At 26.6% G+C, this 17,017-nt stretch overlaps 1 protein-coding gene across 3 annotated transcripts; it reads left to right on the top strand.

Moving 5' to 3' along the window:
• Positions 1-2,040: 2,040 nt before the first annotated feature.
• Positions 2,041-12,900, top strand: LOC112691779 (arylsulfatase B-like). Of its 3 annotated transcripts, none has more exons than XM_025566175.1 (9): positions 2,041-2,419; positions 3,492-3,651; positions 6,064-6,134; positions 6,212-6,364; positions 6,445-6,712; positions 7,186-7,352; positions 10,304-10,439; positions 10,598-10,753; positions 12,016-12,900. In XM_025566175.1, the coding sequence occupies exons 1-9, from the start codon at positions 2,288-2,290 to the stop codon at positions 12,516-12,518; spliced, it is 1,746 nt and encodes a 581-aa protein (XP_025421960.1). In that variant the 5' UTR covers positions 2,041-2,287; the 3' UTR covers positions 12,519-12,900. The 3 variants fall into 3 exon arrangements, with proteins under 3 accessions (XP_025421960.1, XP_025421962.1, XP_025421961.1); XM_025566176.1 differs by lacking the exon at positions 2,041-2,419 and adding an exon at positions 3,320-3,430; XM_025566177.1 differs by lacking the exon at positions 3,492-3,651 and having other exon boundaries at positions 2,332-2,419.
• Positions 12,901-17,017: the final 4,117 nt, after the last annotated feature.

Genomic DNA, 17,017 nt, shown 5'->3' on the forward strand with positions numbered 1-17,017 from the left:
AACGTAATCTAATACTTATCGTATTTTATCAAGCACTATAAAACTAAACATTAGGCACCTCCCTTAAAGTAAACGCTTATCTTTAACACAATTTGATACAAAATTAAATACGATGAAATAAACATGAAATGTTTATTTACATAAACTGATAATTTCGATATTTTTCATCGTCCAAACACGTGTGTTATTCCGTGATTAATATGAATTCATATGTAAATATTCATACGTATATGTTAAAATAGGTGGTTGCCATTTAAGAAAAAAAAGTTGTACTGCTCATGCGCGAGTCTATTTAAGTTAAAAAAATTAAAACTCGAAAAAATACACATTTTTATGTTATAAGAACCAACAAAAAATCGGAGTTCAAATTTCAAGTCTCTACGCAAAGATATTGAGTGTTCTCAGTTAGCGTTTACACACTGTATATATATATATATATATATATATATGTTACGGTAAAATATAAATATTGGTGAATGTCGTCATTCTCCGGTGAATGACGTCTTTTACCAAAATGATTTGATTATGTAGGTAAATGATGTAAAAAACCAGATTTTAAATTCAAATGTACATCTTTCACCGGGCATTGATGTAATTTACCAAAACTAGTGGTAAATGATGATAAATCTCAAATAATACACTGATTTTTTTACTATAGGTACTATTTATAATAATGATTTATTGTTAAAATAAAAAAATAATAAAATAATAAAATACGTGCATATTAAAAATTATTTATTTGTACAATTTTGGTTACTATGAAATTTTGAACTGCACAACATTTCCACTGCATTGCAAGCACATTTTTTAGTACCACAACCAGTTTTGCAGTTGCATCGATTAAATCCTTGATGACCAGCTATTCCATGTTCTGCTGCTTCTCTTAATGTTATTTCCCTGTCTTTAATTTTTTTCATGGCTTCATCTAGCTCTAGAAATTTTTCTTTACATGGAGAAATTTATGCTCGTGTATATTTGTGTTTCAACGCCCCATATTCTGTAATTTTTGTCACAAATTTTTACAAATAATATTATAAAACACACATTCGTAGCAAATACAACTCGCTATAATATACCCGTCGATACTAACTAATAAACTAAAAGATTATCTCACATTATTACTCGGGTTATTGACGTTATTGCTAGTTGGGATTTTCGTTTATAAAAGTATTAAACATCATTCTCCAATTAAACTGGTGATTGACGACAATAACCGGAGAATGTCTGCATTTACAACGTTTACCAATTTTTAAGTAAATGATGTCATTTACCGGGGAATGACGTCTTTTACCACGTTTACATCATTCACCGTAACATATATATATATATAAATGTATGCTATCAATTATATTATTCTGTTCATTCATAAATATCGAATTGAAAAATTAAATTATTTAATACAATTTGAATTATTACTAATGAATTATACTAAAAATAATATATATTTGTTCTAAATATATTTGAAATACTTTTTGTGAAAATAGTTGGGAAATACTATAATCATTAAGTATTCGAATAGATATTTTGAATACTTTTTTCTTAAGTACTCGGAAAATGTTTTCGGAATATTTTTTAAAAGTATTTTACCCAAGTATTGTGAGTCTACCATTTAAAAAGTTTTATTTTACATTTGATGCATCTGTATTATAGAACATGTTTTGTTTACTATTGATAATTATTTATTATTATTTAGTGATAACGTCCGGAAGAATAAGATTACAGTTAAATTATAGATGGATAACGAGTGTACGAGCCTCAAAGTAATAAGTATACTATTACGAGCATACTATTATAATTGATTTATATTGCCGTGAGTCGTATAGTATTATTGTTACATAAGATATAATAATATTACGGTAATAAAAAAAAAAACCAATGGGATTATTGATTGTCCGAACAATAGCCGAAATATGACCTTTAGACGGGTTTTTGCGTGAACACGTTTTACCGGTAACACACACGCACAAATTGTATACATCGCATGTTACATCGCAAGTCATAAAACAAAGTAGTAGGTACTTCATTATGATAAATCATCAAAATTACGTTTACTATCATTTGTTATTTACCACTTAAATTTTATTTCATATCACACTATACGTGAAGGCCGTGGATCGCTGTTTATCTCATTCGATTTCTAACCTAATGAAATTAGTTTTTGGAATGCATGCAAGCAAACAGATAATATTCCGATCTGTTATAACATAAGTTTTATTATTTTCAATTAAATGTAAATTGATTCATTGAGTGTGTTCGGAGCCAATACGTCACTCGAATATCGGTTACGATGAACGACCGGTCGTCAATAATTCGTGTTATTGTTATGTTTTCAATTTTTGTTTTATCATTAATCAACTGCAGTCTGCAGTTGGAACCAAAGAAGCAACCTCATATCATTATCATCGTCGGTGATGATTTGGTTAGTATATATATATATATATATATATATAATATAATAATAATAATAATTCTATATTCTACAACAATAACAATATCTATACGTTGAACCGGATTCCCCCGACTCGTGTTGTTGACGAATATTCGATATTCGTTAATCGCCACATTTCCACGGATTGTCGTTAAAGTGCATCGAAGGATATATCATTACCAAAATAGATATTCGTCGATACATTAACACGAAGCGGTGACTGTTTTCCATTTGGTCCAACTATCAGCTATCATAGTATCAAGACAATATTTGGGTCCCACGGCGCGACTCTAAATTCGGCATTCATTACCGGAACCACTCCGAATCTGCTTCTCGCCAGAATCAGTTGTGTGTCATTATTATATTTTTATATTAAATCTTGTAAAATGAATAATCAAGAAGAAATTGCGAATGCATAATATATTATGGTGAAATGCTATCCCACGAATCATGCACGGCACTCTGAACTTTGTGTCGTGAACTTTTATGATTCCGGGTACAAGGTTCTTGTTCATAGAGCTGAAGGAACTCCAAAATAAGTTCGTTAGACCACTCCAAATTTTTGTATAAATTATTTAAAAAATAAAATAAAAATACTAAACGTTTTTTATTCACACGAAATGTACACGATCCGCGTACGTCGTAGTGGGAACATTTTGGAACGGTGTGACGAGCCGAGCAACGAGCGTGACTGGTCTCCTTTGGCTCGGGTACCAAAAATCGACTAATCTCGGGAGGACACGCGTCACGATGCGTTTGCCGTACCTGAGCTATACCCCGAGCCGCGAACCGTGGGATCTCAGCTTTATTGTAAATGGTAAATCTAGCGGTCACTGTCACGTCACGATCGCGGTGAAATACAATCGCATTGGTGAGTTGATGGCTTGTTGGAATGGTCTGCCGTGTCATTATTGATGTCGTTTGACGATTATGTTCTCCGATATTCGCGGATGTTTGTCAAACGCGTCGCCGAATAGATTTGGCACCGTGCTTTTCCTAACAGTAATCGGTGCCTGCGCATTTCATGTAAATAATTGTAATACCAACAGTAATGTCAATATAGGGCTGGAATGACGTTGGTTACCACGGTTCTGTTCAAATACCCACGCCAAATATCGATGCATTAGCATACAATGGTGTGATATTGAATCGCCATTACGTCCTGCCCACTTGTACTCCGTCAAGGGCTGCTTTGCTCACCGGAAAATACCCAATTCGTTATGGTAAGCCTTTCATATAAAACCGTTTTTTATTTCCACTCGTCGCCGCCCGTTTCACATTAATTTTATATTTTCTTCGATCAACGGTCAACAGGATTCTATAAGTGTTTAAGTACCTACCTACTTAACTACCCAAAAAGTTGAGGCGAGTGTTGTTAGCAGTGTAAAAAGTTCTTACTCAATTCAATAAGGACATGTGTTAACATATTTTAACAATTAATACAATCAAGTCGAATAAATTGTTATCGAGACTTTCAATGTTCATGAAATCATATGCGCAGTTATAACTTAAGAATATTTTCAAAACATCCGTATCCATAAAATTTAAATTAATTATTTGTCGAATTTATCCGAGGAAATAATATTGACTCGATTTTCGTGGCATTTTAAATGATAGTTTACCTACTTATAGTTGTGTGCGAATGCTCAAAGTTACGATTGTTTAAAAAAAATTATTAGTTCATGTGGTTTTATAAGTTTCTACATAATTTGTTATTAATAATAATTTTTCAAATACTACAGAGAAGTTAATAGATTACCAAAATAATTCATAGCCGTTTCTTTGAATACTCGAATAAATCTGTACTATACTTATGTATAAAGACAAAGTTGGTTAGTTTGTTTATCTATAGTCAAAACATTATCCAAGAAAAACGATTCGGATAAAAACATAAAAATTATAGTGACGGTGAAAAAATAATTAAATACTTCATGTTCCATCTTGTTATGTTACAGAATGTTTCGTATAAAATCAATCGTGTATCGTAAATTGTATCTTCTAATTATTATTTTACCCGTATAAATTAAAAAAAAATCTAAATCCTCAACGTTTTTATAAAAATGTATTCAATAAAATTTATATTATTCCGGATTATTTAAATAAATAAATCTAGTTATAATATAATAAAAATAATTTGATGTTGGATTGTAATCACTAATTCAATACAAAATCACGTATATTGTCAAAATACATCCAAACAAATGTACCTATTTGGCATTTGCAATTGATCATTCAAAAATATTTTATTTTTGTATTGATTATAATAAATAAATATTATTATATGCATATTATGCATATAATAAAAATCAAAAATCGAAAAAGCAAAAAGAAACTTTATGGAGATATTGACATTAAACTAAATAAAACAGAAAATATAAAAAAAAAATGCATTGTTTCAATCATAATAATTATAATTAATTATAGCATTGTTCCGTATTAAATATAATGTATATTCAGTGCCTGTTTGATATATTTGAGAACCGGTGCAGAATTTTATGGGACCTCGAATATATTTATTTTATTTACTTTATTTATATATAATTTTATAAACTTAAGGTCTTTGGTACAATCTTGATTTTCGTTGATATTAACAATAAATAACACTTTTCCGGCGACAATATTATTATGAGATTATTTATAAATAAAATTGTATTCGTAATACACAGAGACGGCTTGATCATGCATTTTTTGGTTCACTGAACAACCAAAAAGTTTGGGGTGGATGTCATTTTAATGTAATTTTGCCATGATAATATACATGTGTTAATCATCCTGTAAATAATATCTTTAAAATTTAAAATTTAAATATGTAAATAAAAAAAAGGTTATCAAGTCAAGTGGTATGTGAACATTTTTCAAAATGTGTAAGGAAAACGCGGATATAAAAAGGTTGGAAACCACTGATCTAGAGCCTATGGTAGATTTGTTTTAAATTAACTTTTTAAATTAACTATTTATATTTGTGTCGTGTATTTTCAGTCTAATGAGAATTGTTTTATTTGAAAATGTGACACCTGTACAAATATTATAGCTTAGCTTAGACAATTTATTTTACCAACGAACAATTTAAAAAATATCTAAAAGACATGTGGTAATCATTTATAGTTCTTTTTATAAGACTTAATTTAGTGCACTGACATTTTTTTTATCCTACCATTTTAAAATTTGAAGTATGACATAATATAATATATAATATATTGTATATTATATACATTTATAATATATTTGATGATAATTACGAATTGTATTTTGCTGATTATTATCTGAATTATTATTTCTACCTTAAGGTTTTTTGAGATGACATTTTATAAGGTAGTGTTACATATTTAATCCTATTCTCCTTTCGCTATAATTTAATATATTATTTATAATAATTGATAAAATGTTATCCATTAATATGAATTGGAGTTCTCAACATATACGAGTACTATAATAGTTTTTTGTAATTGTTTTTTAGTAAAAATGTAATTAATTAAATATTTTAAACGAAGTTATTATAAATCGACCACCAAAAAACTATTAATATATTTTTTAATTTTATCAATCATATAAAGATCATAGCTAAGTGATTTTTTTTGTAGAGATGACATTATGCATAATAAATATTTAATAATGTATACATTAAACTTGTTTAGGTCTTCAAGGAACGCCTATAATTGCTGGTCAACCCTTAGCACTTCCATTGACTGAAATGATTTTACCTCAAGTAAGTATAAATATTGTTTGTTGTTTGTTTCTGATGTTTTTGAAGTAAATCAGAATCATTAATTTGTGAAATTAAAGTATTTGAAAAAACTAGGCTATTCAACCCATTTGGTGGGAAAATGGCATTTGGGTTCATATCAAAAAAATTTCCTTCCCACAAGAAGAGGATTTGATACCCATATGGGTTATTGGAATGGATACATCAGTTATAGAAATAGCACTCATAATGCGGTAAACATTTGAAAAACATTCACTTATAGTAACTAAAATTTCTTTTCGTAAATGTAATGCTTTGAACATTTATAATAAAGTATTCAATGACCGGCAAAGACGCTAGACGTGGGTTTAATAAGTCAGGGGATGAGATGGTCGATCGATATGCAACTGATGTTTTCACAGAAGAAGCTTTGAAGATTATTGAGTTGTCCAAGTACCAAGAAAATCCAATGTTTTTAATGTTGAGTCATTTAGCCGTCCATTCAGGAAATGCAGGTCCAAATTTATTGGAGGTTTCAAACAAAACATATAACGAAATAAGGTTCAATTATATTACAAATGAAAGTAGAAGAATGTATGCAGGTGAAATATTTTGAATCAACAAACAATATAGCTTATTAGTATTTACGTCTTATTATCAATTTATATCCGAATTATAACAAGTAATTTATCATTAAAACAATTACACGAATTTAGTTCAATAAGCCAAAACAATAAATATAAAATAATAAATTAAAGTTGACCACATTTATATTAAATCAACTTGATAAACTATTAAAAATTAAAACTGAGTTAATTTGTTAATTTTTAGAAAAGACAGATTCTATTGTATATATTGTAATTTTACATTTAATATTTATTACATATGTTCTATTTGTGAGAAATTATTTATTAGTAAGATTATTTTCTCATTTTTCATTTGCAATTTATTTTTTAACTGTTAGTACATCATACATTTTTTAATTTTTTTGATTTAATTTTAATTTTATTTGTGTGTATAACCTCTTTGTTCCAATTATAAAGTATGTTAAAATAGTATTTTGTATTGATTTCAGGAATGTTGACGTCATTGGACGATTCAGTTGGTAGTATAATTGAATCGTTGAATAAAAATGAAATGTTAGAAAACTCAATTATATTGTTTATGTCCGATAATGGTGCACCAAGTGAGGATCCGATATGGGGTCATGGAAATTTCGGATCCAATTGGCCTTTAAGAGGAGTACGTTTAAATATTTTATATTAGCATACAGTAATTGGTTCTAATTCAATGACTGTGGATTTCATTTTTCGGGCGATGACATTTGCTCCGAGAGAAGAAAACACCATCGACCTTTTTTTAATATCTAATCGAATTTTTTTATCGAAATAATAATACCCTAATCGCTGAAACTACTAAGAAAAAAGTTTTATTACTTTTTTCATCACTATTATTATTTTTTTTTTTTACATATATGAACTATAGATTGTATACAATCACTACAATAAGTTTATGTGACGAGAATAATATAAAACGAAAAGGATTAACTTAAGCAGCCACTCATTAGTGATTCTTGACCTTTTAATTAAATCTGAATTATTTTATTTTTTATAAAATTATAGATTTTGTTAAAGTTACTATAGAAAAGTAGTGACGCCGAATTAGTTTAAAAATGCTCAGATAGATTAGGTAAAATAATTGTATGCACTACCCACTATCTAAAAAAATTAGATGGGCAGCCATCTAACCTGTTCCTTGTGTTGTATTCGGTGCTATTCTAAAAAAGCATAATTATATATTAAAATTTGCGGAATTTCACGGTATAATTTCCTTTTTAATCTGTGGATAAGGTTTACTACTACTAACTGGAAGTAGGTGGTTCATAAGATCTTTTATGAATGGATTGGAATAAGTTTGACATCGTTTATGGAGACGTATGTAAAAGATGCGTACTTGTTTTATAGTTTTATAGTTTCCATATGAAAATTGTTATGGAAAGTTAATTTTTGAAACGTTTGGTGGAGCATTAGAAAATCGTCGAAGTGATATGTTTTGGTGTTCATTTTTTTTTTGTTCCCCTTTAATTTATATGTTCAGATCGGTTTGACTAGAGCTTAATAAATTAAGATTTTGATGTTTTTAGAGTTCTGCAGTTATTCCCAGTTAAAAAAAGTGCAAGAATATTTATATAAGCAATTGAAGTTAGTTCTTTAGCTTGTAACATATAAATAATAAACATTAATAAACATGTAATTAAAAATAAATGTGGTTTGTCTTATGAATTATTATTGATTGCAGACATAATTAAATGTATTATTTTACTATGTAACAAATTTAATATTTGAATGATCTTAAATATTTCTAAAATTAGAGTATTCAAACCGAAGTAAATAATTTTTATATATTATTCGTGAGTTATTATTCAAATTATCCCAGCATTCCTTTTATTCGTATAATTATTTTCTATGTGATTCTCGTCTTATAAACTTCATACTCGTTATATGGCTCACGTAAAATACTTATAATAAAGTTTTATAAATATTCTTGTCAATTATTATTGAAGTGACAAATTATTACACTAAGTATGATTGCTAAAGAACATTACAAATTAATGTATTTTCGGATTATTATAATTAAAGACCGGATTTATGTGCGTTTTAAATTATAAAATATGCATGCAAAAATGTACTAAAAAAAGTCAAAATATGCAAGAAAAAAATTTAAACATGCAAAATAAAATATCAATTTTTTTATTTGATTATAATTTAGCAGTGATAGGTAAATTATTTATTAATTTTATTAAAATTTTAAAAAATAAAAAGTAAGATGCAAATATGCAATACGGAAATGTAATTTGTTAAATTATAGAAGTTATAGAAATAACAAATTGAAAAAAAAACTAAATTATGTTTGTAAGAACATATAAGATGCAAATATTTGATCACCCATTTATAAATAATTATAGTTTATACTTACTGTAGAAGAATACCAAAAAAAATAAAAAAATTGCTTATTTTTAAATTTTGGTTGAAATAATATATTGTCAATAGACACTGTTTACGATGTTACTGCTAAATATTATATCAAATTAAAATGGAGATAACATACAAACTCATGTAATATTAAAAGATGAAAAATATCCATATAAAATTCTCCAAACTTGTTGTAAAAAAAGCAATATATGTGTACCCATATGGGGACGCTCAACGTTGATGGGTTAACTTGGTTATAACGTAATACTTACCAACAATTTTATAAATGTAACAGTGGTTGTAATAATGTACCTATTTATGTTGTTTCGGGTATTTTATCAACATGATTAGATAAAATAGGTAAAGCCACGTCTCCACTACAAAACTCATACAACCAAAAACTTACGGAAGATTAGTAACCTACACGTATTTTCATTAAGGTAATCCGTTTTCTTTTTACTCAACACTTTTTTAAATTGTTAGGTGTATATTTGTACGGTTATTTTATTAAAATATGCAAAAATATGCAGAACATGCACTAATGTCAGAATATACTAAAATATGCAGTATAAAATTTTGATATTTAATCAAGTAAATATTTGTGGACACTCATTGACTGCATGTTGAAATGTTGAAAATAGCAACATTCATTTTATGAAAAATCCGGTCTTTAATTATAATGTTAAGCATCTATTTTGGCTATTATAACATTTAAGTTAAAAAAAAAAAATAAATACAAAGTTTTTCAAAAAACGTCTAATTTCAATTTCATAAGAAAATATTTAGATTGAAAAATATTATGTAAAGATTATGTTTCTTTCAATTTTGTTTTATTTGAAATTATGTTTGTTATTAGGTTTACTTTAAAATATTTTTAAGCCAAAATTTTATTTAATATGATTGCTTAGAATATTCGAAATTTTAAGATGATTAAAATTGTTTTTAATATAAACTGATATTGAGGCAGAAATGCAGGGTTCTGGGACTAAGCCCCACAGACTTTTTAAGTAGATATAGTATATTCTATGCATTTTATATTTTAAATTTTACAAACATGTTTTTCTCTTTGATTATACGTTTTATTACAATAAATATAATTATTAATAATTACTATAAAAACTAAGTTGGATTACTGCTCATCTTCAGTATTATCTATAGAATTATTTTGAATATAAATTTCGTTGATAGTTATGTATAAACGTAAATTTTTTTTTAAAATAGGAAAAAGGATCAATACTTGATGGTGGAGTACGTGGAGTAGCCGCAATATGGAGTCCAGAGTTGAGCAAAAAACATCGTGTTTCTGAAAATTTGTTTCACATAACTGATTGGTTGCCTACTTTGTATACTGCTGCAGGTATTAAAAATTAAAAATAATAACCATTCTTTGTATAACAGTCTTGAAAATGTATGGGGTTTTAGTTTTGTCTTTTCTAAAAGCTTAATTTTCAGTTGAAAAACTAAACTTTTGTAGGATAAATTAATAAATACATTTTACAAATAATTAATTTATAGGTGGTAATGTTGAAGACTTGGGTCAAATTGACGGTGTCAATCAGTGGACAAGCTTAACAAATACTTCTGAACAAATGAGATCAAAGATTCTAATTAATATTAATGAGAAAATTGGAGAAGAAGCATTGATTTTTAAACAATGGAAAGTTGTAAAAAGTATACATTTTTTTAAATTATTTTTCGATACCTAGTATATATTAAGCCTCTACCCATTTTCCCGTTCCTATATATTTCATTCCTCAATAATTTATTATTTTTGTTTGAGCTAATATTAGTTAATATAATAATTAATAACAATATGATACAAAAATGTATTTAATTAAATTGTGTTATTGTTACTACATTTTGTACGGTTTGTTTCATTATTTTGTTCTATAAATAAATAGCTTTGACGACAGAAAAGTTTGAATAATTTAAAAAAAAGTACTTCGTTCAATTTATTTAAATGTACTAATTTGTTCTATAAAACATCATGGAATAAAAACTTTAGGATTTTACCATATCTTTTTAACATTTTCTATATTACAAATGTTAGTAATGCTTATAAACATTTTAATGGTATACCATTAATCTATACAAGGATAACGTGTTATTTAAACTTATGTGTTAAAATGAACTGTGCATTTTTTAATAATATGTAGAAGGATCTGCTTCGAAATATTTTAAGGAACTAAAATTGTTCACATTACTTATTGACAACAATGCGTATAATATAATTACAGGAAAATATTTGAGGAATGAGGGTCTTAGACTCTAAATCCTACTTTCATCAATATTCATTAATATTAGGAAGCTAAGCTAAGCTTTTAACACAAATTTAAAGTTACCGTTCTTAAAAATATAAAAAAAACTACTTACTTAAAATTGTTTTATAATATGTATTAAATACGTCCTTTTGTGACCGGATAAAAAAATGTTGAACACTGATAGTCCTTTTTCTTCTAAATCTTTTCGGACATTAATAAAATAGTACCTACAGTTGATTCGGTTTATTCAAATAAAAATATAGTTATACAATATAAATCTTACACAACCTTACACATAAACCTTAGAAATTTTAATTTCTTTATACTGTCAGTTAATAAAAAATGTATTTTCACAGTCTATAGTGTTAATTATTTATGATTTTAAATATAGTTTTTGAAGTAGCGTTACTGGACGCCCCCTTCATTCAAGCCGTCAAGCCCTGTACATTTTTGTTATTATTACTTATTGTATTATCTATACAGATTGTATATATTCGTTTTCTAAAATAAAAAAAATATATATATAGTTTATACTTGGATACATTTTATTTAAATGACGTACATCTAATTTAATTTGTTTTGTATAAATAGTGATGAATGTTGATTTTGAAGACCTATTCATTTTGCACTTTTTTTTATTAAACCATTGTGTTTTAAACCATATTTTTACAGGTAATCGCACAAGTGGTTTTTCTTATTTCCTCAGATATAGCGGCGATCCTGGTAACAAAGGGCCGGATTATAATATGTCCAACGTAGTAAATAGTCTTGCTGGGTCGCATCTATCGAAAATAAATTGCATGGTTTCCAAAAAAGACTGCACGGACGCGATGACCACGCGCAATTTGTTTTACAACGTTCGCTCACAAGCTACAATTATAAACAAGTGTACAGAACGCATTTCCCATTTGAACCCTAAAGATGAACACTACGAATGTTTTGATGGTTATTGTTTGTTCAATGTATATCAAGATCCTTGCGAGTATCGGAACGTGGGTATACAACACGAGGACATTTTGAACACAACAATATATATGCTGGATCGGTTCAGAAAGGAATTGGTAAAGCAAAGTTCACCGTCCATCGACTTAAACTCAGACCCTCATAACTATGACGGATATTGGGAAACATGGTTAGAACCTAAAAGTCAGCGGAATTTTGCGCATCAAAAGTAAAAGAAACCGTTGTTATGTTTTTACTTATTTCAATTGTTTTTTTCCCTTTATATTTTGAAATGTAATTCTGTTTTATGTGATTCACATTTATTTCAATACATTTTGAGTAAATGTCACCTGTTTTGCTGTATGATGTAACAAAGTCACTGCTATTATTTTTAAAGTCTATGTAAGCAATAAGTATGTTTCCGAAAATATAAATTTCAAGAGAACTGTTCTAAAATTAAAAAAACCTACTGACGTAATTTCCAATACGATTTAATAAAATACAAGTTTCTATTTTTATTCATTCAATATTTTATTGTGTGTTAATAATTTTATTGAAGTAGAATTATACGATGGTCTTGATGAGTGATTAAAATAAAGAAAAAACTATAAATTATTATTGCATTAACCATTATATTGTATATTTTATTTATTATAATATAATATAAACAACACATATTATGTGATATTCATACTACTTATTTAATTAGTCTAATTAATTTTTTTTCTCAGATCATTTTTAAAATATTTTTTTTAAAAATGTTTATTCTATTGTATATATTTTTGTTTTATTTTTTTACATATTTTTTTTTATACATTTATATAGTTAGTTGCGACTTAACATTTCACCAAGCACATTAATAAGTTTTATTTTATTCGAGTTTGTATACCATTTTAATCTAAATTCATCGTCTACAAATTTTTATAGCATTTTACTCGTATTATATAAAATATTAAAAATATAAATGTATGATACATTATTATGAGGTACAAAAAGTAACGGATTTAAAATATTTTCATCAACAAAGAGTTTCTTTTTTAATATTCATATCTTATAGCCTTACAAGTTAATCTTAAATTTCGACTACATCGATAACATTTATTTCATGGTATGATTAATAGGAGACGCGAGTGATTGAAAACGGTCAGTAGCTCTACAAATGTTAACAATGATCTCCATTCACTATGTATTTGATTCTATTGACTCCGACTCAAAGTTTTCAGGTACAAAAATAGTAAAAACCTTAATTTTTCACTGAAAAAATAACAATCAGCAACTGGTATACCTAAGGGTAAATCAAAATTAAATTGGTATAATAAAAATATAGTCCTCGAATTATTTTATTTATTGAAACTTATACAACATATTTTTTATGTATACTTATTCAAATAATTCATTAACTTAATAAATAAATAAATAAAATAAATAAATATACACACAGATTTATATATTACGTAAACAAATCATAAATTATCAACTTTAAGAAATTATACCACTCCAGCAGTTTCCTAACATACATTTATAACATATAGTATATGTATATGTCATATACAAATATATATATATATATATTGGAATTCAATACCTATAAACTTAATTAAACTTACAACTATATTTAGAATACATTGAGTAAATAATTGTAATTATGATAAAAATTATGAAATACAACACTTAGCACACGATAGTATGTGCCTAATACTTATAAATACAGACTAATATAATTTCACATTTATATATAACTTATAATATTAAGAATATTAAAAAAATGTCATCAAATCTTAACGTAACTTAAAGTGATATATATACTGTAAAATCATTTTGAAAAGCTAACTTTTATATTGATATTTAATTATAACTCAATTATAGGATCTTGAAAAATGTTTGAGCGTTCATTCATTTAGACAAGGATAACCAATCAACAAAAATTATATAATAAAAATATTTGATTAAATAAAATAGTCGAACATAAACCAACTCCTATTATTCTTTCGACGTTTACATAATCAAATTCCCAGAATTATTACTAATTTAATTATAATAAAACGATAGTGATCTGCTATTTACGTCTTACAGTGTTCACTATGTTACCTTGTTATCTATAGTTATAAAAACTTTAGTCGGCGTATAAATTATTGCGGAAAAATATATGTAAAATATTTCGTATTTTATGCAAGTCAAAATGTCATGGGAAATAAAACTATTGTTTTACGAGATCAAATCTTAGAAAAACGCATTGCTTTTATTCTTACATTTTTTTTACAACGTTCAGCTGGTGTACCCGCATACTCTGTAGGTCACATATACCTGCTTGTACATACGAATAACATATGCTTAATTATTTGATTTTTAAATTGATAAAATATTTTGTAAGATCTCGATCAAGGAATAAAATTGAACAAAAAGATAGAAATTATTATTTATAAATCGTGTAAAAATAAACAATAATACATAAATTATAAATTCACATTAAATAACTAGACGGATCAGATTCAGTCAGTTTGTATGCGTTATCCTTGTATTATGAATTCAGAGATAAAATACACAGTAATTTATGTTTAAAATATGATCATAGAATAATTATACGTAAATAAATAAACTTACAATAAGGGTTCGGATTTTATAACATTTGCTACTTATTATAAGATATAGATAAAGATAGCAGAGTGGGCTATAAATTTGTACTACGAACCAGAATCTTCAATTATGAAATTTTATTTTGCCATTTTTTACATATTTAAAGTATTTACATTTTTAGTGCTACTTTTTTGCTAATATAGATAATTTTATGCTATACCCAAAAATTCCTATATTTTCATTTCTTATTGATAATTATCAATTATAATTGAGAAATAATATGGTATTTACAACAGGTATACATAATTCAAGACGTACATATAAGTTTTTTGACATAAGATTAGTGATTTTAGTTTTTTTTATTAATGTATTACTTCATAAAGTTATATAATAAATTTAATAATATTTTGATTTACATTCAATTACATTTTTTTTTTGTTGCTATTTTTGGTATTTTTAGGGCATATTTATAAAGCATATTTTAAGGATTTTTTGGTCATATTATAGCCCAGCGCTTCCCAAATTTTTTTGACTCTCAACGCCTTTTATGCTTTTATGTTTTTTCAGGGCGCCCTTCATGATGGCGCGGCGCCCTGTATAGAGACATCGCGGTGCACACTTTGGGAACCGCTGTTATAGCCCATATTTCAGTTTTTTTTGTGCTATTAAATCCGAACCTTGCTTATAATATATCAAATGTCTTAACATTTTTAAATGAAGAATGTTTTATTACTATTTTAGTTACACTTTTTATCAAATTAAAGTACAAAAAAGTTAATAACTAAAATTTTAAAAACGTTTAACCCTAAATATGGTAATAAAAATACCTCTAAGACAAAAAATAATAAAATCAAAAAAGTGTTGAGCATTCATTCCAATTCACTCAATTCGAAACAAATAATTATTTATTTACTTCAAATACAAAATTAATTACTGATGGTTATAATAATGAATCATTATGAAATGTGACAATTGAAAAACAAAGTTTCCAATTCACATTTCCAAGTAAACGAAAAATAGCGAAGATCTTATTAAAAATGAATTCGCTAATTTTGTCTTCAATGTTTTTTGAAGTCATAAGTAATTCGAAAATGTCCATTGTTAAGTCTACGTAATGACATTTAATTTCCAAACAGTAGTGGATTTTAATTTTTATTTTATATACATGGCTTTTTAAAATTATTGTTGTGAAATGTAAAAGACGTTTCTTCACTTTTAAATAAAAAAAACCATACATTTTTTTATAATAATTATGTAGCACCTTTGCTCTGCTGAAATTCTACAATTTTTATAAATTGCAGTGATACTTAATACCTTAATCATACGTAAAATATTTTTTAAACTATGTCAACTATTATGAATATAAAATATACTTAAATATTAACATTTTAATATAAACTTAAAATCATTATGATTAACCGAAGTAATTTCTAGGATCTGTAAAAATATCAAAACGGTATAATTAATAGTTTTAAATCTAAACAAAAGCATATTAAAAAAGGGTGAGACTAATTGAGGTGAGAATGCAGATTTAAGTGAATGGTATTATTGAATTGGTTTTTAAACTCGAAACCAATGTACCATCGATCTTAAAAAAAATGATTCTGAGTGAAAAAGCTCGGGTCAATCAGTTAATATTTCTAAAGATAATTGATATGGTCAGTGTCGGCGCTTTGATTTGTGAAGCCCTGTGCAAATTATAAATGCGAGACCCCAGATATGAATATACTGCAAAATAGAAGCGTGAGGTCCTGTGAAATTGCACTTTCTGTACACCCCTCGCACCAGCATTAGATATAGTTTAATAGTTTAAAAAAGCTATTGAAATTTGAAAAAAAGCTCAGAAAACATTACAATTTAAATTTTCTATAAATAGCACCAAATAAAAGTCCTTTAGAAATTATACCAAAATTATCATACTGTGATAAACCATACAGTGAACATTTCATGCTTCTACGATTAATATTTTTTGAGTTACGATAAAAACAAAAATTGATTTTGTATAAAATAGGTCTCCAATAAATGTTTTCCAGTTCTTATAAGTTTTTGCCAGCTTTCACAATTATAAGGAAAAAAGTTTGGAAATTTATAAAATGACTACCATTAAAATACCAACTATAAAATCCTACTTTCTATCAGGAATCTATTGTAGTTGTAA

This window comes from Sipha flava, unplaced genomic scaffold, assembly GCF_003268045.1.
Source record: "Sipha flava isolate LNK unplaced genomic scaffold, YSA_version1 66_pilon_pilon, whole genome shotgun sequence".
NCBI lineage: Eukaryota > Metazoa > Arthropoda > Insecta > Hemiptera > Aphididae > Sipha > Sipha flava.

Excerpts from the sequence above, each read along its gene's own strand:
- LOC112691779 (XM_025566175.1), top strand. The coding sequence starts at position 2,288 with ATGAACGACCGGTCGTCAATAATTCGTGTTATTGTTATGTTTTCAATT. Across the intron at positions 6,713-7,185 it reads AAGTAGAAGAATGTATGCAG|GAATGTTGACGTCATTGGAC; the intron begins GTGAAATATTTT and ends TATTGATTTCAG. Across the intron at positions 10,440-10,597 it reads TACTTTGTATACTGCTGCAG|GTGGTAATGTTGAAGACTTG; the intron begins GTATTAAAAATT and ends ATTAATTTATAG.